We start from the raw sequence: 25414 nt of genomic DNA on the forward strand, positions 1-25414 counted from the left end.
GCCCCAGGTTTTGATGGACTTCACGCAATCTTCTTTCAAACACAGTGGAAAGAAGTTGGCAAATCAGTTTGTGATTTGGTCAAAGAAATTTTTTTGGAACCAGGGAGAGTGAAAATGATTAACCAAACTTTCTTATGTCTCATTCCCAAGACTGACAAACCAGAGTCTATAACCTATTTTCAAAAATGAGATATTCATCACGGAAAAGGAATATGGTAAAGAAACAAATTCACCCAATAAGATGACAATGATGCTATTGACTTAACACATTTGGATGCATCAAACTTATGAGCTTAACCAGATTAATGTTTCTCCTATTATAGAAATAATTTTATCTTCTATACTTTCAAAAATGTCTGGGGCATGTAAAGGGAAGAGAAAGAAAAAGAAAATATAAATCCCACACAATTTTTTGTGTGTAAGAGATAAAATTATCTTTTACAACATGATAAACACTAATCTCATAAATAATTGTATATCCATTAGTTTTGATATATTTATTTTATGATACATCAATTTCTTTAAGAAATATGAATATTCTTTAATCACTCTTGAACTCAAGATAAGTGATAAAAATATGCCTACTTTAAAGAGAAAATATTTTTCTAACTTTATTATGGGTAAGGCTGGTATTACCGTTTAATACAATACATGACAATACAAAAATGACTGCAGGCTCCAACAGAACTGAAATATTTTGACCCGGCTAATACTATGTTCTCCCCATAATTTAGAAGAAATTTGCTAAAACAGATATTTAGCGCAATGGATATTTATACCACTATGAAAAACTTAATAAGGAAATTATCTTTTCTTTTATAGGTGTTTACTACACTATTGTAAGGGAGGTTGAGACATGCTCCAGTGAACTCAAATTTTAATGCCTCAAATATAAAGGGTGATGGAAACACACAATAACAAAATTGGGTTAGTAGATGCATCAGCGTATCCTTACACATACCAGTTGAGAAAAACTTTCAGTCCAGATTTGTTACATTTACAAACAAAGTGCTTATGCTGGCCAACTCTAACAGGGGCACCTTTGATTCCTTCCTACAAGCCTAACAATAGGGCCCAAGGGCAATGTCAAGAAGCTTAAAAGAACGTCAACAAAGTCCTTCCCTACAGCGAAGAGCAACTGATTTTTCAAACATTTGTCTACTACAATTCTGAAGGGAATTATCTCTAGTATTGCAGAAGAAACCAGATGATAGCTACCACTAAGTAACCAAATCAGTCTAATATTTAGGCTAAAAGCTTGTTGAAGCGTTCAGAATTCAAAATATACATGTAAGGAAAAAACAAAGAGTTGGTTATGGTGGGATAAGGATTACATGCCTAATGAGAGTTAAGAGATGGTATGCCACCCAAACACCAAATGCACTATCAACTTCTTTTCCATCTTCCCCAAAAATAATTGAAGGTTCCATGTAGCTTAAAGATAGAGAGAGAGAAAGAGAGAGAGAGAACACACCATGAACTTGCTTCAATTTGTTTGTACCAACTTGGCTAACTAGGTCTTATCAGGAATTTCCAAAGTGTTAAAGTATTGGAAAATACGGGTCAAGAAACTGTACAAACTAATTTGGAACTTTAGTTTTATACAAAGCCAATTGAGTGTAGGTATTGGCAAGATAAACATTCTGTCTTTTTCCCCATGATTCAATCCTTTTCTTAATAGTTGGTGTTGGTGACGACTACAGATTGACATTTGTACAAAATAGAAATCTATTTTGTTATGAAAACACACTATAGCAAACCAACTCTAGAAGCAAAACGAAGGAAGCTCAAAGGCAGCAGCACTTATCTTATCCTACAATGGTTGTCGCACTATAAGGTTCAAAAAGAGCATTGGACAAGAGGGAAGCTCAAAGACAACACAAGCATAAGATCAGAATTTAACAAACAATAGCCAGAAAGTGGGTGCACTGTAACTCAAATTACGATAAAGCAACAGGTTGTTAATTAGAAAAATAAGACAAAGTACATACCTAGCAGCTACTTATAAAAAGGAAGACATCAAGTAACTATTTACAGTTACTCATGTCCCATCTGTTATCATTTAAATGAAAGTTTACAAGTTCCAGAGAGCCTTGTGCACAAGAATAATTTGTCAATCATTTTGTTCTTTGCCTGTTCATTTGTGGTAGTGTGAAAGCAGAATGTCATGGACCGTAAATGTCTTGCATTCTGCATGATATATCTTGCAAATTGAAACTCACCTTCCCAGCCTTTATAATTCTTAAGATGGCAAGCTTTGAGGTGTAATGAAATGGATTCAGGAACAGATTGTGGGTATGGCCAATCTCCTCGTTCATCTTTGCGTCGTTGGAAGACTTTATTCTGTTAACAGTAGACATAAAATAAAATTAATAAAAATATGTGAAGAAGAAATAAAACAAAAAACATCCTTAAAGACTTGAACTTAGCAAACCTCATCAATGACAAGAACTTGAAGCTTGGGGCACTGCTTGAGCACTTCTATTACTACCTCAAGCCAATCATTTGTATAGGCAAGTTCAATATGGGTTACATTGTGAAACACAGGAACACACACATTATCCACCTGCAAGAGTTACAATAACAAAATATCAGAAATCCCATTGTCCTTAAAAATGAAAAATAATTACAAATAAATCACAGTTTTAGTACCTTTATGCACGAAAAATTTATGCACAGAAACTCTACATTACTAACTGCTTCCAACGGAACATGATGTGCATAAATATTTGCTCTGACCAACTTGGATAACCTTTTAAACGCTCCGTCAGGTAAAGAGTTACCAAAAAAGGAAATCCTTATCGCTTCCAAATCCTCAAGAACTGGGCACCGATAAAGAAGCTCAGCAAAACATCTACTTCTTAATTTAACGCAATTCAAATGCAGGACTTTAAGCAAGGGAAAATCAACATGTGAGAAAGGTTTCAAAGTTAATCCCTTCAACTTAAGAACCACAAGGGTTTTGGCAGGTTTCAGAACGCAATTAAAATACTGGTTTCTCCATGCATGACCCGGGTTTCCCATCCGGGTATTACGCAAATCGATGTCGAGGTGCTCAACTCCGCGTTGTGTTGCAGCATTAATCCATATTTTGATATCGTTAGGATGACAAGCATTACAGCTGCTAAGGCGGAATGTTCGGATGGATTGGTGCAAATCTCGAGAGAGGATAACTGAGTACACAGATTGAGTAAATTTCTCTTTGCCTAGTTCAGCAGCGTAGTCCAAGTGGAGAGTGGGGATTGAGAGCCAGAGTGGGTTCCACCTCTTGGAGAGAACACTGGTGATAACAGCTACTTTGATAGGCAAAAACGAAAGAATGTAGCATAAAACTGGATCGGATAAAGTGCTAATTCTATCAGCCATGGTTTGAAGTTCTATGACATAACTGAAATCTTACAAACACTTTTTCTGCGTCACGAACCTAGAAACGGTTCTGATCCTAACCCTAACTCACGACGTGAGTGTTAACAAAAATGACCACTTCAGCTTCTTAAAACAATAACTCAAAGCAATTCATGCCTTACCGGCTGTTGAGCTTGCCATCCACGAAACTCATGTCATCGGTTTGCTGAGGAAATGTTCGAGTTCGTACTCAGATTTCGAGATTCTCCAGTGAGGGAGAAGGGAGCAACGTGAGGAATAAGGGATTTGGGGCTCTGTTTGCACGGGAGTTGATGGGTTAATGTTAAATATTATATTAAATTTTTATTAAAAAATTATTTTAAATAACTTAATGTTAGGGGTGTATTGGGATTTTAAAAGATTAATTTGAGATAAATTTTTATATAAAATTTAAAAGATTATATATAATTATAGCGCCTTTAAATATTTTTTTAAAAGACTTATTTTAAAACCTGGTTGTTTAATGTATTAAATACTGACCCCGTGAATCAGGGTTCGGTTGACCCACTGACCCAGTATCTCGACCGAGTCGATGACCGATCCGAGTTTCAAAACACTGCTATTTATATTTTTCACTAAAAAATCTCACGAAATCTACATCAATAAAAAATGGGAGAGGTCATACTTACAACCTATTTTTCTTTACAACCTCTTACAACCAATATCTTAATCGTTGATTTCCGCCAATCAATGGTTAAGATTTATTGTGAATTAATAATTAATTAATAAATTGAATTGGAAAAAGTCTTAACCGTTGATTGACGGAAATCAACGGTTAAGATATTGGTTGTAAAAGGTTGTTAAAGAAAAATAGGTTGTAAGTATAACTTTCCTCATATAAAATTCACTAAAATCGTCATATTTTTAAATAAGAAAGATTATACTTACAACCTATTTTTATTTACAATATTTTACAACTATAATCTTAACCGTTGATTTCCGCTAATCAACAGTTATCGTTTATTGTGAATTAATAATTAATTAATAAATTTAATTTACGAAAATAATAATCGGTGATTGACAGAAATTAACTGTTAAGATTATAGTTGTAAAAGGTTGTAAACAAAAATAGGTTGTAAGTATAACTTTTCTCCTTTTAAATACCACAAGATTATTTTTTTTTCTTTGCTTAAAATCCTAATCGAATATTACGTGATTTTATTTTCAATCCTTTAAAATCTCAATTGAATATAAGTGGATTTTTCTCCAAAAATAATCTATTAAAATCTCAATCCAATAATTTTATTTTCAATTCTTTATTATGTCTCATTCTCAAGACTGACAATCCAGAGTCTATAACCCATTTTCCTCCGATCAGTCTATGCAACGTAGTTTATAAGGTAGTTACCAAAGTCCTTGCAAACACATATTAAGGGTGTGTTTGGTACAAGTATTTCAAAAGGATTAGGTAAACCTTCTTTGGTAAACCCAATTATCGTGTTTGGTAGAAGGAACAAAAATCAATTCCCGGATATCCAAGGATTACCTGTAATTTGATTTATACAGAAAAATCACTATTCAGATTACCAAAGATAATATGGTAATTCAGAATACCAAGTAAAGGAAAAGCACAACAATAATTGAGACAAGAATACTCCAACACACATAAAAAAACCTAGACCCAATCTTTCAATTACAAAAGTAAAAATAGTTTGGGGTTATTTTTGTAAAATAATCTCATATTCCAAGTCATATTTCGTTCTAAACCAAACATGGAATCAGTAATCTATCCAATATTCCCGATAATATTTTGGCGAACCAAACACATTTTTCGTAAGATTCCAAGTAAACTCAATTTCTATTGTATTCCCATTAATCGTGATTCCCAGATACCAAAAAATTTCTCTTGTACCAAACACACCACACGTGCGAAATCAGTACAGTTTGATAAAAGCCAGGAATGGAACAAATAATATTATCATTGCCCAGTAATTCATCCATTCAATGAGGCTCAAGAAAGAACAAAAAGGATGGATAGCGATCAAGGTGGTTAGTGGTACAGCCACTTGGAAACCAATTAGTGCCTTTGGTTATCAATATAAAAATGGTTATCAAGAAATTGAAAATGTTACATCAATTTCTTTAAGAAATATGAATATTCTTTAATCACTCTTGAACTCAAGATAAGTGATAATAATATGCCTACTTTAAAGAGAAAATATTTTTCTAACTTTATTATGGGTAAGGCTAGTATTACCGTTTAATACAATACATGACAATACAAAAATGACTGCAGGCTCCAAAAGAACTGAAATATTTCGACCCGGCTAATACTATGTTCTCCCCAAAATTTAGAAGAAATTTGCTAAAACAGCTATTCAACGCAATGGATATCTTATTAAAATAATAAATGAATGAAACGTTGAATATCTTTATACCACTAAAAAAACTTAATAGAGAAATTGTCTTTTCTTTTACAGGTGTTTACTACACTATTATAAAGGAGATTGAGACATGCTACAGTGAACTCAAATTTCAATGCCTCAAATATAAAGGGTGATGGAAACACACGATAATAAACTTGGGTTAGTCGATGAATCAGCGTATCCTTACACATACCAGTTGAGAAAAACTTTCAGTCCAGATTTGTTACATTTACAAACAAAGTACTTATGCTGGCCAACTCTAACAGGGGCACCTTTGATTCCTTCCCCACGAGCCTAACAATAGGGCCCAAGGGCAATGTCAAGAAGCTTAAAAGAACGTCAACAAAGTCCTTCCCTACAGCGAAGAGCACCTGATTTTTCAAACTTTGTCTACTACAATTCTGAAGGGAATTATCTCTAGTATTGCAGAAGAAACCATATGATAGCTACCACTAAGTAAGCAAATCAGACTAATATTTAGGCTAAAAGCTTGTTGAAGCGTTCAGAATCCTAAATATACAAGTAAGGAAAAAAAACAAAGAGTTGGTTATGGTGGGATTACATGCCTAATGAGAGTTAACAGATGGTATGCCACCCAAACACCAAATGCACTATCAACTTCTTTTCCACCTTCCCTAAAAATAATTGAAGGTTCCATGTAGCTTAAAGAGAGAGAAAGAGAGAGACATAGACAACACACCATGACCTTGCTCCAATTTGTTTGTACCAACTTGGATAACTATGTCTTATCAGGAATTTCCTATGTGTTAAAATATTGGAAAATACGGAGTCAAGAAACTGTACAAACTAATTTGGAACTCTAGTTTTATACAAAGCCAATTGAGAGAAGCCAATTTGATAGCACAAAAATTGGAGTCAACCAGTACTTTCGGAATCAAAAACAGCAGCACTTATCTCATCCTACAATGGTTGTCGCACTATAAGGTTCAAAAAGAGCATTGGACAAGAGGGAAGTTCAAAGACAACACAAGCATAAGATCAGAATTTAACAAACAATCGCCAGGAAGTGGGTGCACTGTAACTCAAATTACGATAAAGCAACAGGTTGTTAATTAGAAAAATAAGACAAAGTACATACCTTGCAGCTACTTATAAAAAGAAAGACATCAAGTAACTATTTACGGTTACTCATGTCCCATCTGTTATCATTTAAATGAAAGTTTACAAGTTTCAGAGAGCCTTGTGCACAAGAATAATTTCAAAATCATTTTGTTCTTTGCCTGTTCATTTGTGGTAGTGTGAAGGCAAAATGTCATGGACCGTAAGTGTCTTGCATTCTGCATGATATATCTTGCAAATTGAAACTCACCTTCCCAGCCTTTATAATTCTTAAGATGGCAAGCTTTGAGGTGTAATGAAATGGATTCAGGAACACATTGTGGGTATGGCCAATCTCCCTGTTCTTCTTTGCGTCGTTGGAAGACTTTATTCTGTTAATAGTAGACATAAAATAAAATTAATAAAAATATGTGAAGAAAAAACAAAACAAAACATCCTTAAAGACTTGAACTTAGCAAACCTCATCAATGACAAGAACTTGAAGCTTGGGGCACTGCTTGAGCACTTCTATTACTACCTCAAGCCAATCCTTTGTATAGGCGAGTTCAATATGGGTTAAATTGTGAAACACAGGAATACGCACATTATCCATCTGCAAGAGTTACAATAACAAAATATCAGAAATCCCATTGTCCTTAAAAATGAAAAGTAATTACAAATAAATCACAGTTTTAGTACCTTCTTTATGCACACAAAATTTATGCACAGAAACTCTACATTACTAAGTGCTTCCAACGGAATAAGATGTTCATCAATATTTGCTCTGACCAACTTGGATAACCTTTTAAACTCTCCCTCACTTAAACCAAAACAAGAAACCTTAATCGCTTCCAAATCCTCAAGAACTGGGCACCTAGAAAGAAGCTCAGCAAAGCATCTCTGTCTTACAAATTGAACGCAATTCAAATGCAGTACTTTAAGTAAGGGAAAATCAACAGGTGAGAAAGGTTTCAAAGTTAATCCCTTCAACTTAAGAACCACAAGGGTTTTGGCAGGTTTCAGAACGCAATTAAAATACTGGTGGTTTCTCCATGCATGACCCGGGTTTCCCATCCGGGTCATACTCAAATCGAAGTCGAGGTGCTCAACTCCGCGTTGTGTTGCAGCATTAATCCATATTTCGATATCGTTAGGATGACAAGCATTGCAGCGGCTAAGGCGGAATGTTCGGATGGATTGGTGCAAATCTCGAGAGAGGATAACTGAGTACACAGATTGAGTAAATTTCTCTTTGCCTAGTTCAGGCGCGTAGTCCAAGTGGAGAGTGGGGACTGAGCGCCAGAGTGGGTTCCACCTCTTGGAGAGAAGACTAGTGATAACAGCTACTTTGGTTGGCAAAAATGAGAATATAGCATAAAACTGGGTCGGGTAAAGTGCTAATTCTATCAGCCATGATTTGATGTTTTATGACATAACTGAAATCTTACAAACACTTCTTTTGAGTCACGAACCTAGAAACTGATCGTAACCCTAACCCTAATTCACGACGGGAGTGTTAACAAATCAGTGAATCTTACAATTCCGATCCTAATCCTAGTCACGATGTGAGTCAAATCAGTGAATCTTACAAAATCTTCTCAAGTCGTGTTTTCCACCAAATCAACCAAATTATCGAATGACCACTTCAGCTTCTTAAAACAATAACTCAAAGCAATTCATGCCTTACCGGCTGTTGAGCTTGCCATCCACGAAACTCATGTCATCGGTTTGCTGAGTAAATGTTCGAGTTCGTACTCAGATTTCGAGATTCTCCAGCGAGGGAGAAAAGAGCATTAGCAACGTGAGAAATAAGGGATTTGGGGCTATGTTTGCACGGGAGTTGATGGGTTAATGTTAAATATTATATAAATTTTTTATTAAAAAATATTATTTTAAATAACTTAGTTTAATGTTAGGGGTGTATTGGGATTTTAAAATATTATTTTGAGATAAATCTTTATAATATATAGATTTTAACAGACTATATAGAATTGCAGTGATTTTAATTTTTTTTTTAAAAGATTTATTTTACAATCAAGATTTTATAAGATAAGACTTTAGTAGAATTTATGAGATTTGAAAGGACAATCTGAATTTATAAGATTTGAAAACATCATATGAATTTTTAACAAACATTCAAAATTACAAGAGTGAATAAAAAAATAACAAAGAAATGCAATGATATTAATAAAAAATTAAAACCTAATATAATTTTTGCAATCAGTAATTTGATATAACTCGATGTCCTACTAAACAGTAGCCTATGAAGCACTGATACTTCAAATTTCCTGATTGACGTGAAGGATAACAGCTCTATTAAGGCCCATGTATTAGCTGATTTTCTTGTAGAAATGACGCACTCTCAACAAATTCAGCCAAAAGATGATTGGACAATCTTCGTTGATGGGTCTTCCAATCTTTAAAGAAGTGAGGTAGGAATCATCGTTGAAAGTCCTCAAGGCGTTACAGTGGAACATTCTATCCATTTTGGATTCAAAGCCTCGAATAATCAAGCTGAATATGAGGCAGTTCTGGCTGGCCTAGCAATGGCAAAAGACTTGGGAGCTACAAGAATAATCTTGAAAAATGATTCACAATTGGTGGTCGCACAAATACAAGGAACCTACCAAGCGAAGGAGGCTCTGATGGCAAAGTATTTGGACAAGGTACGTTTGTTGTTAATTGATTTTGAGAGTTGTAAAATTGAAAATATCCCAAGAGAGAAGAACGTCAGGGTAGATATTTTATCCAAGCTTGCTAGCACCAAAGGCCCTAGGAATAATAGATCTGTCATTCAACAAAGTGTTCCCAACCCAAGCATTGTGACGGCCGTCACCAAGCGCAAAGCTAGTCCCTCTCACGGTGCAGAACACATGATAGATGATGATGAGATACGACCAAATAATAGAGAAAATTGGTTGACTCAAATTTGGAACTATTTGACTAAAGGAATAACGCCATCTGATCCGCGTTCAGCTAGAAAGTTAGCGTGCAAGGCTTCATTTTATACCATCATCAATAGCCAAATGTATAAAAAAAGAATTTTCTTCCCCAATGTTGAAATGTCTAGACCCACAACAAGCCCAGTATGTCATCACTTAGGTTCACGAAGGAGTTGGTGGTCACCACAAGGGGGGAAATCCTTATCCAGAAAGTTACTTCGCGCAGGATATTTTTGGCCCACTATGGAAGAAGACTCCAAAAAGCATGTGCGGCATTGCATCAAATGTCAAGAGCATGCAGACTTGCACATGCTCCACCAGAGGAATTATCTTCACTCATATCCCCATGGCCGTTTTACCAATGGGGTATGGATTTATTAGGACCATTTCCAATTGCGGTAGGAGGAGTGAAATGGTTAATAGTCACGATTGATTACTTCACCAAATGGATTGAGGCTGAGGCTTTAGCCACGATATCAGCTAGCAAGATCCGTTGATTCTTTTATCGAAGATCATATGCAGATTTGGTGTCCCTCATACCATTGTTACTGATAATGGAACACAGTTTGTGGATAGAAAGTTCAATCAAGTGCTTCAAGATCTACAAATCAAGCACAGGTATACATCCGTTGAACATACACAAATTAACAGCTTAGCTGAAGCCGCAAATAGAGTTTTAAAATGAGAGATTAAAAAAAGATTAGAAGCAGTAAAAGGAGACTGGCCAGAGCATTTGGATTATGTATTATGGGGTTACAGAACTACTCCATATTCAACCACTGGTGAAACTCCATTTCGCATGGTATATGGGAGTGAAGCAATGATTCCAGTCGAAATTGGAGAGCTATCTTAGAGAAAGATGTATGCAACTGAAGAAAGCAATTCTCAGGCATTATTACATAACTTAGACACAATCAATGAAATGCGCGAGATTGCTCATATAAAAAAAGATGCTTTGAAACAGAGAATAGCAGCGCGTTATAATTCGAAGGTCATCAAATGAAGTTTCAATGTGGGAGAATTAGGCATATATTGGCAATAAAAACGCGCGACAAGGTAAATTGGCCGCGAATTAGGAAGGGCCATATCGCATCCTAGGCAAGACCGAAAAAGGCGCATATGTCATTGAGACATTATCTGGACTCACAATTCCACGTACATGGAACGCAGATAAACTCAAAGTATTTTATAGCAAAGTTCTTTTTGATTCAATATATGTATTTTGTTCATCATTTCGTGCAAATAAAGCTTGCAGGTTTATATATGATCATACCATTTGTTGCGCATGACAAGCAACGCATAAAGGAAGGTAAAACCTTAACTGGTTAAAACTTCCATGAAGATGAAGGAAGGCAAAACCTTAACTGGTTAAAACTTCCATGAAGATGAAGGAAGGTAAAGCCTTAACTGGTTAAAACTTCTATGAAGATTAAGGAAGGTAAAACCTTAACTGGTTAAAACTTCTATCAAGCGCGATGAAGATAAAGGAAGGTAAAGCCTTAACTGGTTAAAACTTCCATGAAGATGAAGGAAGGTAAAACCTTAACTGGTTAAAACTTCCTTCAAGCGCGATGAAGATAAAGGAAGGTAAAGCCTTAACTGCTTAAAACTTCCATGAAGATGAAGGAAGGTAAAACCTTAACTGGTTAAAACTTTCATGAAGAAAAGGAATGTAAAACCTTAACTGGTTAAAACTTCCATCAAGCGCGATGAAGATAAAGGAAGGTAAAATCTTAACTGGTTAAAACTTCCATCAAGCATGATAAGCCTGATAAATATCTAGGAAAGGAAGAGAAGAAGCAAGAGGATGGTAACAACCCTCAAGGGTTATAATCTTTGAAAGTTGATGATGGTGCAAACCTCTCATAAGTATGGTAGAGCATCACATGATAAAAGGTACAATTAACGTATACTATTGAAATATGATATCCTTATAAGGTCATCAATATAATTTAAGTTTCATAGTATCCTGTCAGCTAAGGTTGATGAAAGAAGTCATCTTATGGCCTATCCTTATTCCGAAATTAGGAACAACAATAAACTCATATGGCAGATAGCGACATAACAAATAAGTGACATAATATATCTTGTGATAAATATTTCAGTGAAATAAAAGGATAGTTCAATAATGATAAACATACACAACAAGTTTTGTCAATTTTTCCATGGGACAACCCATTTACAGACAAATTCTTAACAACAAAAATATTTCAAACTGTTTGGATGGACATGTCTTAAGGATCTTCATTTGCCACCCCAAGGTCTTCACCTTGGTTTGATGGTGTAGTTGTCTGGAGAGGAGTTTCTGTATCCATCTCGCTGACCAAGTCCACTAACTCTTCCTCATCATTATCATTCAGCTTCATCAGCTGCCCATCTTTCACGAAATATAGATAGTGAACATTATCCAACTTTGCAGTTGGATTAGAGAGACGAACTTGGTTCAAAATATTGACATACGTTCCCTCGGCCTCATTCTCAAACAAATTCTGATACCTCTTTAGGTCATTGTTTAAATAAGTCTTTTCTTCCTCCAATATATCCACGCTAGCCTCCAGATCTATGACATGCTTGGATAGGTTGGTCTTTTCTGTCTTCAACTCTTTATGGCTCGCTTTCAATTCCCTTAACTCCTGCGCCATCTTGGCTCGATCATCTTCGGCTTTTTTCTTGAATTCTTTGAACTCAGCGCGCAAGATGGCCTTTTTGCTCTTCAAATGCACAATGTGTTCCTTGAGATAGGAAACCGTCCCTGCCATACAAAAGATACTACGTTAAAAATTGAGGCAAAATTTTATACAACAGTACCGACATGATTCTTTAAAACTTACCTGGCACGGACATTAGATGCTGAGGGCCTATTTCCTTGCCTTTCGCAAACAGGTCCATGTCCACACCCTGATATTTAATATTTATTGCACTTATTTATTACTCTTGATTAGTGATTTATGGATTGTTTAGTGTGTAAATAATGGTCTTTGGGTTAAATTAGATGTTGGGTATTTAGTTGGGCTTATTTTGAAATTCGTAATAAAAATCTAGATTTACGTTACTGTAGTATTTTGACCATAACTCATTCCACAATTGTCCAATTGATCCCATTCTTATTGAGTTTTGCAGCTAACTCATAGGGCTACAGATGTTATGAAGACATGAAAGCCCAGTTCGGACAATAGAATGGTCGAAAATAAAGCCCAAGTTCGTCATGAGTTATTGCAGTTTTAATTAGTTAATTGGATTTAAGTTTGTAATTGGGAATCCAATCTTTATGAGGCCCAAATCTATTATTTATCTTTTATTTCCTTTTATACTAGGTCAAACTTGTAGAGCCTATATAAAGGCATGATTAGGAGACCTTGTGATTCAGTTTTAGTTTTCGTTTTCGTTTTCGTTTTCATTTTAAGAGTTTATGTTTTTACAGTTTCAAGATTCAAGTGCAATTTATGCTTTTTCTCTTCTACTCTTTTGTTCTTCTTTATTTTCTTAATTTCAATAATGGTTTTCTACTTAGTCATGCTAGGCTAAGCGTTCTTTAATCAATCCAAGAATTAAGGATTTCGCGGTTGAATCCGGAGGACCTGCGCTTCATCTTGATCTAAATCGTTTCTCTTCCTTCAACTCATATTCGAGTTCTGCAATTGCAGCTAAGGTAAGTGATTGAATGTTAGATTTTTTTAGGTTGATTAATCCAATGATTTTAAGTCAAATGGGTTGATACTCCGCGATTGCGCGAGTAGATGCGCCGTATTGATCAAACGCTAGGTGATCGTCTAGAGAGGGGTTCCTAAGCAATTGCAGGGATTCTGAATTGCTTAGGGTCAACCACGATTTGGTAATTCTTTGTCCAATAATAGATATCTTGGAATTCTAATTCTTGGGTTAATTGCTTTTAATTGATAATTTCAGTTTTTAAATCCTTATTTTCACTTCCTATTTTTAATCAACAAACCCCTTCTTTTTACTTCTTGTTTTTAATTGATCGATTAAGATCCTTGCAAATTCCTTGAGAGACGATTCGGGTTTTTCACTTTATTACAACTTTTTATTTTACAAACCTGATTAATTTGAGTGAGTTCGACAGCTCACGTCACACCCCAACCACTTCCGAAATAGATTGATTCTTGAAAACCTACATCGGTTTCTGGGGACTTTCTCTTTTGTCCCCGGGGTGAATGCTCTACCTCTTTGTTTTTGGGTTATGGAATCTTGGCTGTTGGCCCAAGTGATTTTAGGCACGCAACATCTTGACTAGCCTCTGCACTAGCAGGAGAGACTGTAGAAGGTTGTCCCATTGCTCCAGAAAGACTAGCATCCTCAGCAGCTCTCCTTGCAGCCATCGCTTCCAGTTTCTTCAGCTTGGCAGACATTGAACTATTTGCAACATAAGGATAAGATCGTGCATTAGTCATTTGGTATATAAACACACAAATACAAACATCTACCATAGCTAAAATTGAAATAATGGGAACATCCCTACCCAAGAAAACTCTGATATCATCATCAGTATATTCATTTAAAATAGTATAAGTGCTCAAATAACTCGAGTCAGAAACTTCTCGCACAATATTACATAATGTGGTAACTGTATGTTGCTCATAATCATTCAAATCATCAAAAGATATGTTCAACTTATGCTCCTCTGAAGCACGACGTGTCTAGTACAGAGGGAAGATAGGTGTATTGTCTTCTCCTAAGAAAAACGCTTAGGAACCTTTCGTGGCGTAAATTTTGAAATATCTCGTGGACCATTTATAAACCTTCCTTAGATAGGAGTCACTGAATTTGAGTTTATCTTTTCCCCTAAAAGAAACCTATCTGGAACGCGGCCCAAAAACACTATACAAACATAAGAAGCCCTAATTGTGCCTTACAAACCATCTCATATACCTTAATAAAACCCCATACATTCGGAGATAATTGTGCAGGAGCCACATTAATAAGCGCCAGCAGTTTACAAACGAAAGATGAAAAAGGCAGACGTACTCCTATCGTCAAAAAGAAGTAGGCATACATCATTAGGAAGTGTCTGGAAGAATTATCAGAGCGCGATAAGCATACTCGTTCGTTCAAAGGAACGACGGATAACTCTCAGTTATCATCTTGTGATTTGTTTGGGGTAAGATGGATTGCAGCCTTCAATTCTTCCAACTCCCCTGGTGAGCTATATACAGAAACAGTGTCCAAAATAATGTCGGAAACCCAATCCAAAGTTTCGGCATCTCGAATATTACGAGTACCTGATCCAGTGGCTTCATGATCATGCTTTTGTTTCTTCTTCTTCTCAGCTGCACTGCGCCTAGCCTTGATCTCCTTAATTTTGGGCGAGATAAAATCTGGTTCAGAAGAGGAGGCATTAGTAGAGCTAGAAGAAAGTAAACGAAGAACTAGCAAATGCAGTTTTAAAGTTGTCAAAATTCTGTTTCTTATACGGATACCCAGCGGGGTAAACAACATTTAAGGGAAGCGGACTTGGACTTTTTTGGTCTGACTGATTACGCGCGATAGAAGATGAAGTATCGCGCGATGAAATTGAAGTAGGAGATTAAGCACTTAAGGCATTAATAGGGTCATGACAAAACCTAGAATCTGAAGTGGAATCACTTGATATGTAAATATGATTTGCTGTTTTATCTAGAGATTTTGGAAAATGAGAAAAACTTTGTAGCGACAAAGTCCTAGATATCCCGCAATTAGGTTTCCGAGATGAGGGTCCAGCCTCATTATGACGACGAACAGATGAAGCACTGTTATTAATTTTAATTTTCTCCCAGGGTGCGGCACCCTTGCCCATCAGCCACCGTTCTCCAGTTCCCAAAGACCGGGACCTAGGAAAGGATCTTGGTGGAGGACTGGTGGACCCAGACCATTCGGATATTCTAATAAAATTCACAAATTTGCGATTATCAGGCATACCCTAAACTTAAATAATGGAGGAAAATAGCAAAGAAATGAGAATAGTAGAATAAATGAAAGAATCACAGCATACCTGAAGTTTTATACTTTGACATTGGAGTGGATAGCAGGACATGTCAACACCCAGGGAGTTCGTCAGAGAAGGAATATTAGAGAAGAAAGCCTTTTTTGCAACAACGATTGATACTTAGAATGAACTTCCCTCCAATTCAGCAACTCAGTACAAATATGAAAAGTCACCGCAAGGAAACTCAAAAGGTTAAAACGTGTTGAGTAAAACGGATAAAAAAGGGGACAGGTGGAAAGAAGGTAGAACATTTAAAGCATAAAAAGTCCCACGATTGTCATTAAACACCCACGTAATTACGGTGGCATTTAATGCCTCTGACAGTTAAACATCTAATCAACCGTTCTAAGCGGTAAGGTAATGATGATTCTTCAACATGATATATGTGATATCAATTGAACGCGCCAAAGACATACCGCGCATAGAAAACATCTATATCTCTCAGCTTTGTAAATACCAAAACTGCGAGCTAGGGGACAACTGATCTGGATAAAATACAGTAGGCCCATCAAAGGTTAAAATCCAAAGACCAAGGCCCAAACCCACAAGGCCCAGAACAAAAGCGCGATGTCCTCATCGCGCATATAGGATCAGAGGGCACGATGGCATCATCGCGCCTGAACTGCCTTTTAACATGACTTAAGAGATAAGGAAGCGATCAATGATACAAGTAAAGATCCACCGCGCCATTTTATAAATAAATAGAAGACAGCACCAGCTTGCCACCACTCTACCATGATAGCCTGACATAATGAGATAAGGCTAAGGAAGCACCAGCTGAACCTGCAGCCCATAAATCGCCTATCAGAAGTCATACCGCCTACCAAAGGCGGCATTAGATTCACTATATAAACAAAGGGTACATGCCCATGTATGATAATCTAATTTAGTAAAAATACACATAAACCTGACATTGATACTGACTTGAGCGTCAGAGTGTCATTGCAGGTACCACCCCCAGTCAGGATCATCGCGCCAAGGGAGAATCATACTCCTCACATCATCATCAACTATCATCAGCCTAGGAAACAGATATCCTAACCCAAATTCTTCTCACCTCACCGTGTGTGATTAGGCCCGATACACATTGGTCAGCCCATATAGTATTTGTCTGATCTCCTTTCATTGTACAACTCAAGTGATAGCTCACGGGTTCTCTTATCTTTCTCATCCCGTGGCAAAAATCATCAATACAAGTTTGAGGAACTAAAAACGAAACAAACAGAAGATAGATATTCGTCCTTAGCAACTAATGATAACTATACATTAATCCAATTCTCCAACAATGTGTAACTGTTTGAGATGAGGCTTCCAATTATATATAAAAGTTTACTCAATCATATTTGCAGCGACTTATTTTTAATTTTTTTGGGCAGTGGTGTAAGGTATAATTGCATGAAATTTCAGGCAAATGACTAATTACCGTATCTTTTTGATGTAATATTTTGAAATTTAAAACTAATTTGTTTAATTGTTATACTTATTTGTTTAATTTAAAACTAATGCCAGTATTCAATTTTTTTGTGTATAACCTGTTTGAAGAAATGTCAAAATTAATGAGTTATTAATATGAGTAATATATTTATTAGTATTATATTATTTTCAAATCCGGTTGAACCCGGTTGAACCATTGACCCAATACCTCGACCGGGTCGATGACCGGTCCGAGTTTTAAAAGACTTTTATTTATATTTCTCACTAAAAAGTCCTACGAAATTCACATCAATAGAAAATTCACTAAAATCGTCAGATTTTTAAATACCACAAGAATATTTTTCTTTGTTTAAAATCCTAATCGAATACCATGTGACTTAGTTTTAATCCTTTAAAATCGCAATTGAATACAAATGGATTTTTTTGTCAAAAAATAATCTATTAAAATCTCAATCAAATACACCTCCAAGTTGTCTCAATATTAGGTTTTAATAACTAAACACAGGTTAATCCGTTATTCAAGATTTTGAGTTGGTAGGATAACGTGAATGATAAAATTTTCCTTAATCTTTACCAAATTTTAACACAACTGTGCTTCTAAAATTTCGAACTTGAGACCATTGATTAAATTAGAATAATCCTTACATGTTAGAAATCAGAAAGATCCAATGAAACATTTCAGTAGAAATATATATAAAAAAACACTTTATTTTGTTATGTTTAAAATGTGCTCGTAAGACTATCGAGAAAAGGATTATAGAAATATTCTTAATTAATTTTCTTACTTAATACAAAATAATTAAGATATATTCTTAACTTGACTTTTTTCCCATGGAAGATCAAAATAATAATCTATGGGTAAAAATCATAAGATCTCTTCAATCGGTTCTACTATGGTCATTGAAGTGAGGACAACATCCTTTAAGAAAAATGGCCATGGTATTTGATGTATGGTCCAATAGATATTGGCCTAAATCACACACAGTTGAGCCTGCGCTGAAAAAGTATGGTCTTAGGCCAAGGTTATTGTTGCAAGATGAACTTCTGCGAGATATGTGTTTGGCTGGGAGGATGAAAAACGAGATGTTTGAGTTGGAACTACTGCTTGTAGAGATTTGAGGAGATTGGGGGAAGGTACCTCCAAGGACTTTGACGCTCAAGTCAATAATTATTCAAGGTAGTCAAGTATGAATGGATAAATGATCATACGTAAGCTTATTGCCTTTATATCTACAATAAATGAACTTCCAAGTTATGTCACCTTGGTAGGACGTCATTCATTCTTATTGGTGGGCATAAGTGGTCATGTTAGATGCTTTGGGGTGCAGGATGCCTAATATCAGGCTAAACCTGGTAGAGGTAGTTGAAAGCATGTGTCTGTCCTCCTAATATTAGTCATAGCGGGATAGTAGTATCCTGAGCAGTTAATGTCCTGTGGCCGCAATTGACTAATCAGCTAGTTTTGTGTCAAAAGGTTACAGGATTGTCAAGATACGCAGGATGACCGCATTTTCTTCCCCTGGAAACAGTAGTCTTTGGGCCTTTCAATGGTTAGGCTTGTAATATTGCGTGGGATGGATCTAGATCAGTCGTCCCCAACTCATTGCTTATATTGATAGTATGAGTAGCGAGATGCATAAATATGTACGATTACTTTCTTATGAGATGACGCCATGTAAGCCGAACATGACCTTCTTAGTCAGTTGGTAACTGTCTCGTCGTTGCTTGGTAAGCGATTGATTAGAATATTAAGCATAAGTTTTTTTTTATCATAATGATAATACGACATGTTGATTATTGCCTTAATCAAATTCTTCCATTGTGTGACACATGGCCTGGCAACAATTACATATTTTTTGCTTCATTGTTTTGCGTTTTTACTTTTCAACCCTTGGTTTTTTTTTCTTCAAAAATCTTATACCTAAATGAAAAGAGGAGAGAAACTTCACTATCATACTACCTCCTCTTTGCCTTTCTTTCATGGGATAGGATTTTGTTACTACCAAATAATGTTACAATCATATCTTAACCGTTGATTTTCGCTAATCAACAATTATTATTTCCACAAATCAAACTCAATAATTAATTATTAATTCACAATAAAAGATAATCTTTGATTGACAGAAATCAACGGTTAAGATATGGTAGTAACATTAATAGTAACATTATTTGGTAGTAACAATATCTTATCCCTTCTTTCATATGGAAAAACTTGTTCATTCTTCTTCTCAACTTTTTCTTTGAAGCGCTTGTTGTTCTTTGCATTCGTTTTTCAATTTGTGAAATGTTTGCTGCTAGTTGGTGTGGTGTCTATGTTGCTTAGGCATTTCCTTTTTTCTGGATATATAAAGCTTTTTCTATTTTAGGTATTTTATGGTACCTAATTCATCTTTTCCTTTCTGTATTTTTGAGTTTTAAGTTTGTGCATTGTTTCTGGTTTTTCCTTTTTTGGCATTTTCTTTTTCTTTTTTTGGGTTGGTCTTCCTTTATGGGCATTTTGGGAAGTGTTCCCTTCAAGTGCTAAAACAGTTGTTAGGTGTTTGATAAATGTCCTCTGAACATATCTTTTCCTCATACTTTAGAATGGTAGAGAGCAATGATTCAACTGATCCTAAGGCTAGGTTTGTTAATCGTTGAGCACAGGATGCTAATGGGGTGGCTCTTTAGGGAAAGGATATCTCCTTGGCAGAAAGCTAAGTTGCTTCTAGGTACATTGCCTCCAACATTGAGAGGAAATAATGGGGGTTCTTCATCCCACAAAGGAAGCAAGCCTTTTAAGAAGAGGGAACGATTCCGCATGGGTCACGATGCATCCCATGGGATGTCTTGGGTGTCATCCCAGCATAGTCACATTGGTAAAAGGGTTGAAAGGAAACAAAAAGATGACATTATAATCTTTAGTGATTCGGAGACAGAATTGCTCGTCATCCCCCGCCCACCAGTGAACCTAATCATCCACCCCCTGATTATATTCCATTACGAATTATTTATCCATACACTTTATTTCCTGGCAAACTTGGCATTGGCGAGATCACCAATAATTCAACTTCTGACTCTGTGGTCTACTTCTTCCTCTCTCAAGTCTGCAATGGCTCGTGGCAGAAAATTAATTGTGAAGATTGCTGCAAAGAAAATCCCTGTTTAAGATACCGAGAAGAACTTGGCATGGGTAGCAAAGGAGGTATTTGAGACGCCTTCTTATGTGACGATGGATAAACAAGTAGCAAAAGTTTCAGCTTTATTCCATGTGACCCGTAATCAAGAGTGTTGTTAAATAACGAGAGAGTGAGAGAGAAGAGAGGAACATTTGAAATAATATTCTGCGTGTATTGATCTAATTCAGAGAGTTACAATATATAGAGACTCTAATAGGCTTTAAGTGAAAGGCCCAGACCTAATTACAATCATCATAATAACAGACTAATACAATCAGCATAATTACAGACTAATCAGCATAATTACAGACTAATCATATCTAATCATATTTAATATATTCTAACACTCCCCCTCAAGCTGGAGCTTATAGGTCAGAAGCACCAAGCTTGTTACATATAAACTCTATTCGAGGACCCCTCAAAGATTTTTTAAACACATCTGCTAATTGCTTATTAGAGGGTACAAAACTAGTTTTAATTTCACCAGCAAGAGTCTTTTCTCGAACAAAGTGACAATCTATTTCTATATGCTTGGTTCTTTCATGAAACACTGGATTTGATGAAATGTGCAGAGCTGCTTGATTATCACAAATAAGAGTTGTCTGTCCAGTGTCTCCAAACTTAAGCTCTCTGAGAAGTTGTTTAAGCCATATGAGCTCGCAAGTAGTAGTCGCCATGGAGCGGTATTCTGCTTCAACACTTGATCTGGCAACCACGCTTTGTTTCTTACTTTTCCAGGAAATCAAGTTGCCTCCAACAAAGACACAATACCCAGAAGTAGATCTCCTATCAGCTGGACAACTAGCCCAATCAGCATCACAGTACCCAACAACTTTATCATGACCTTTATCTTCATATTCAAGGCCTTTTCCTGGAGATGCCTTGATGTACTTAAGAATACGAATGACTGCATTCCAATGTTCTTGACATGGAGAATTGAGAAATTGACTGACAACACTCACTGCAAAGGAAATATCAGGCCGAGTGACTGTGAGGTAATTTAATTTTCCAACCAATCTTCTATACTATTCAGGATCTGAAAAGGGCTCCCCCTGATTTGGTAGAAGCTTGATACTTGGATCCATAAGAGTATCAACAGACTTTGAATTCAACAGAGCAGTTTCTTCAAGGATATCCAGAGCATATTTTCTCTGAGATATCACAACACCAGTTTTAGATTGGGCTACCTCGATTGGGCTACCAGTTTTAAATGTTGTTTCAATCGAGTGATCCCATGCTGATCACTGCCTGTGATGACAATATCATCCACATATACCACCAGATAAATAGATCCAGAAGCAGAATGACGATAAAAGAGAGAATGATCAACTGCACTCCGAGTTATGCCAAAAAGTTGAACAACACTGCTAAATTTACCAAACCAAGCTCGTGGAGATTGTTTAAGGCCATAGAGAGACTTACGGAGACGACAAACAAGACCTGACTCCCCCTGAGCAACAAATCCAGGAGGTTGCTCCATATAAATTTCTTCCTCAAGATCACCATGAAGAAAAGCATTCTTAATATCCAGTTGGTAGAGAGGCCAATGTCGAATAGCAGCCATGGCAATAAAAAGGCGAACAGTAGACATTTTCGCCACAGGAGAAAAAGTATCAATAAAATCCAAGCCAAAGACTTGAGTGAAACCCTTCACCACCAAGCGAGCTTTAAGACGATCCACTTGACCATCAGGTCCAACCTTAACAACATAAATCCATCTGGTAATTCTTTTGCTGGCATCTCTCAGTTGCACTCTATAGGCCCTTGGACTCTTGATTCTGGAGCTCTGATACCATGTTAAATAACGAGAGAGTGAGAGAGAAGAGAGGAACATTTGAAATAATATTCTGCGTGTATTGATCTAATTCAGAGAGTTACAATATATAGAGACTCTAATAGGCTTTAAGTGAAAAGCTCAGACCTAATTACAATCATCATAATAACAGACTAATATAATCAGCATAATTACAGACTAATCAGCATAATTACAGACTAATCATATCTGATCATATTTAATATATTCTAACAAGTGTGATCACGAATGAAGGGTCGCTCCCACAGGTGAGGATGAGAGAGTCTGGTCAACTCGCGTGGAAGCAAAATCCCAACATTTCGTAATGATTTACTTCACTTTCTTCTTGCATATGAGTGTTTGCTTTCCTTTTTCTTCTTTTGTTATAGACATTCTAAACCACTTGAGAGTTGCTCATTCCCAGTTGCAACTCAACGCTTGGGGCTTCATAAGCATTTTTAAGCTTTTATGTAAAGCATATGACTGGAGGTGTTCTTTGAAGTCTGTTTCTACTATGTTTCGTACATATGGTGCTATATATGAACAACTGGATTTCATTATCTTAGCTTCAAATTATTGTTTTTATTCTCTCTTTTCCAATAAGCATCGATCATGATTGGAAAGATGAATACTTTAAGATTTATCCTATTGTAGATAAACACAAAAATCTTTTCCACCCTTCTTCTTAAATGTAAATAAGAATACAAATTTCCCTTTGTATTAGTTTAGGAGTTTCCATAACCGAGAAAGTCGTTCTTTCAAATTTTGCTTTCAAGTCTTACTTTCAACATCAGAAAGAATCTCAGCAAAGCATCTACGTTTTACAAATGGAACACAATTCAAATGCAAGACTTTAAGTAAGGGAAAATAAACAGGTGAGAAAGTTTTCAAAGCTAATCCCTTCAACTTCAGAACCACAAGGTTTTTGGCAAGTTTCAGAAGGCAATTAAAATATTGGTTTCTCCATGCGTCCCCCATCGGGTCAGAGGCAAATCGAGGTCGAGGTGCTCAACTCCGCTTTGTGTTTCAGCATTATATTATTCCATATATATTTTGATATAGTTATGATCACAAAGATTGCAGCGGCTAAGGCAAAATGTTCGGATGGATTGGTGCAAATATCAATAGAAGATAATTGAGTACACAGATTGAGTAAATTTCTATTTGCCTAGTTTAGCAGCATAGTCAATGTGGAGAGGGGGGACTATTCATCCAAAAAATCCATATTCATGAATCTTGCTAAAAACATGAAATAGGTTGAGAAAATCCATCATAGATCAACCTAGAATGGTGTGGTGATGATTTCCCAAGCCTCTATGGCTTCAAACACCTTCAAAACACCCTAAACATCAAATCACTAAAAACTTTGAAGAGCGATGGTCTCCCTCTCAAAGGCTCTTTAAAGGATTTTAATAGGTAGGTTTTACTCTCAATTTGATTGTCTATACTTTTTGCTTCTAGCCTCAAGTGATTTCATAGAGTAATAAAGAAACTAGGTTATCAAGGTGTTTAAAAGGGAGCTGGAAATTTTTTAAGAAGATGAAGTTGAATGACCAACTAATCTAAACTTAACTCACTTAATTACCTTTGCTCACACTTTATGCTTTATTGACCAAGTCAACAAAACAAATATATATATATATATATATATATATATTTTGGTAAAAGGAAAGGGCAAAATGCCCCAAACAACACAAAACTAGTTCAGAAGAACCCTACGAAAATTACTAACCAACGAAAAATAAGCCAAAAGCAGTGGCACAATCCTAGGAGGAGGGGAATCAAAAACTGTAAAATTATTATTCAAATGGTGCTCCAAAGGATATTTAGACAACCAGTCCGCACATCCATTGCTTTCTCTAAACACATGAACCAACTGCACCTCTCACTCCTTATGTAACCATGCTCGAATGTGAGTCACCAAACGAGACTCTCGAGTTGCTCCTATAATCTTAGAGAGCAAAGTGATCACTGAACTAGCATCACTTTCTAACACACAACGACGCCACCCTCCATTCGAAGCCAATTCAAGACCTTTAAGCACACCCCAAAGTTCAACAACAAAGGCTGAGCACTTACCAATGTGATAGGAAAAGCCTTGAATCCACCTACCAGTTTCATCCCTCAAAAGGCCTCCACAAGCCGCATCTCCAGCATTGAACTTGGATGCCCCATCTGTGTTAATCTTAATCCAACCGGTATTAGGGGGCTGCCACACAACAGGTATATGAACCGGTCTTCGAACAGACCTCCCCAACGCACGCTGGTTCCAAATAGAAATGACCTCTTGCACCTTTCTCATAATTGTTTGACTCTTATAAGCCAAATACTCTTATAAGCCAAATAATTATCCTCCTCACCATGGGCCACTTCATTCCTCCATCTCCAAGCACAAGCCACTGTAATCGCGAACAAGATTGGCCAATGCTCATTTAGCTTCATTACAACATCATTCTTCAAGTTCATTAGCAACCAGGAACTTAAATCTGCACTAAAAAACAGAGAATAAAAAACAGGGTTAATGAGATCCATCCACACCTGCTTTATTTTATTGCAGTCACGAGCCATATGTAAAATGGTTTCATCATGTATCTGACATAGGGGACAGGTTGGAGAAGCCATGTTTCTTCTAGCCAGCAAGCCTCTAGTAGGTAAACGGACATGAGCAATTTTCCATAACAGGACACAGACCCGACTAGGAACATGCAACCTCCAAATCAACGACCATATACCCTGCTCATTATCCTCCTCACCATCATCATTAAGGAGTGCATTATACAAATGCTTTACAGTAATTTCACTAGAACCTTTAATATTCCACCTGAAGCTATCCACACCTCCATCTCCTTGAGGTGGAAGCATACTTCTAATAGTTTGAATGATACTAACCAGAAGAAAATTTGAGAGAGCCCCACAGTACCACATCCCATCATCAGTAACATATTCATTAACTGTCTTCTCCCTTACTGAATCCGAGAGAGGAAAGAGAGCTTTGCTAGCTAAATTGCTATCATGATCCACCCATCTATCCTCCCAGAACCTGATTGTTGAACCACCACCTATGTCCCAAATCAGTCTAGTATTCAACTTGTGCCAGACCTCACACATGGCTCTCCAAAGCATTGAATTACCAGCTCTCCAATTGAGCACATCCTGCCCATTGACAACCATCACATATTTGGCCTTCAACACCTTAACCCACAAACTATCATGGTTATTAAGAAAATCCCAAATAATTTTCCCAATAAACGCTTCATTCATCACTGCGAGGTTCTTAATAC

The 25414-nt window shown here is 36.4% G+C and overlaps 1 protein-coding gene and 1 pseudogene across 2 annotated transcripts; both read right to left on the reverse strand.

The window, feature by feature from the left end:
- Positions 1-1917: 1917 nt before the first annotated feature.
- LOC133283746 (putative F-box/FBD/LRR-repeat protein At4g13965) lies at positions 1918-3658 on the reverse strand. Of its 2 annotated transcripts, XM_061480658.1 has the most exons (4): positions 3528-3644; positions 2653-2822; positions 2435-2566; positions 1918-2343 (listed from the first exon to the last, which is right to left on the reverse strand). In XM_061480658.1, exons 1-4 carry the CDS (start codon positions 3544-3546, stop codon positions 2059-2061), a joined length of 606 nt encoding a protein of 201 aa, XP_061336642.1. In that variant the 5' UTR covers positions 3547-3644; the 3' UTR covers positions 1918-2058. The 2 variants fall into 2 exon arrangements, with proteins under 2 accessions (XP_061336642.1, XP_061336641.1); XM_061480657.1 differs by having other exon boundaries at positions 2653-3658.
- Positions 3659-4718: 1060 nt separating this feature from the next.
- On the reverse strand, positions 4719-8648 carry LOC133283743 (F-box/FBD/LRR-repeat protein At4g00160-like; annotated as a pseudogene).
- Between the last annotated feature and the right edge of the window lie 16766 nt (positions 8649-25414).

This window comes from Gastrolobium bilobum, unplaced genomic scaffold (assembly GCF_033153095.1).
Source record: "Gastrolobium bilobum isolate Gb01-03AN ecotype WA unplaced genomic scaffold, APGP_CSIRO_Gbil_v1 utg1608, whole genome shotgun sequence".
NCBI lineage: Eukaryota > Viridiplantae > Streptophyta > Magnoliopsida > Fabales > Fabaceae > Gastrolobium > Gastrolobium bilobum.

Coding starts and splice junctions, on each gene's coding strand:
- LOC133283746 (XM_061480657.1), bottom strand. CDS start 3,366: ATGGCTGATAGAATTAGCACTTTATCCGATCCAGTTTTATGCTACATT. Junction 2,567..2,652: donor TAAATTTTTCGTGCATAAAG/GTACTAAAACTG, acceptor TAACTCTTGCAG/GTGGATAATGTGTGTGTTCC. Junction 2,344..2,434: donor AAGTTCTTGTCATTGATGAG/GTTTGCTAAGTT, acceptor TACTGTTAACAG/AATAAAGTCTTCCAACGACG.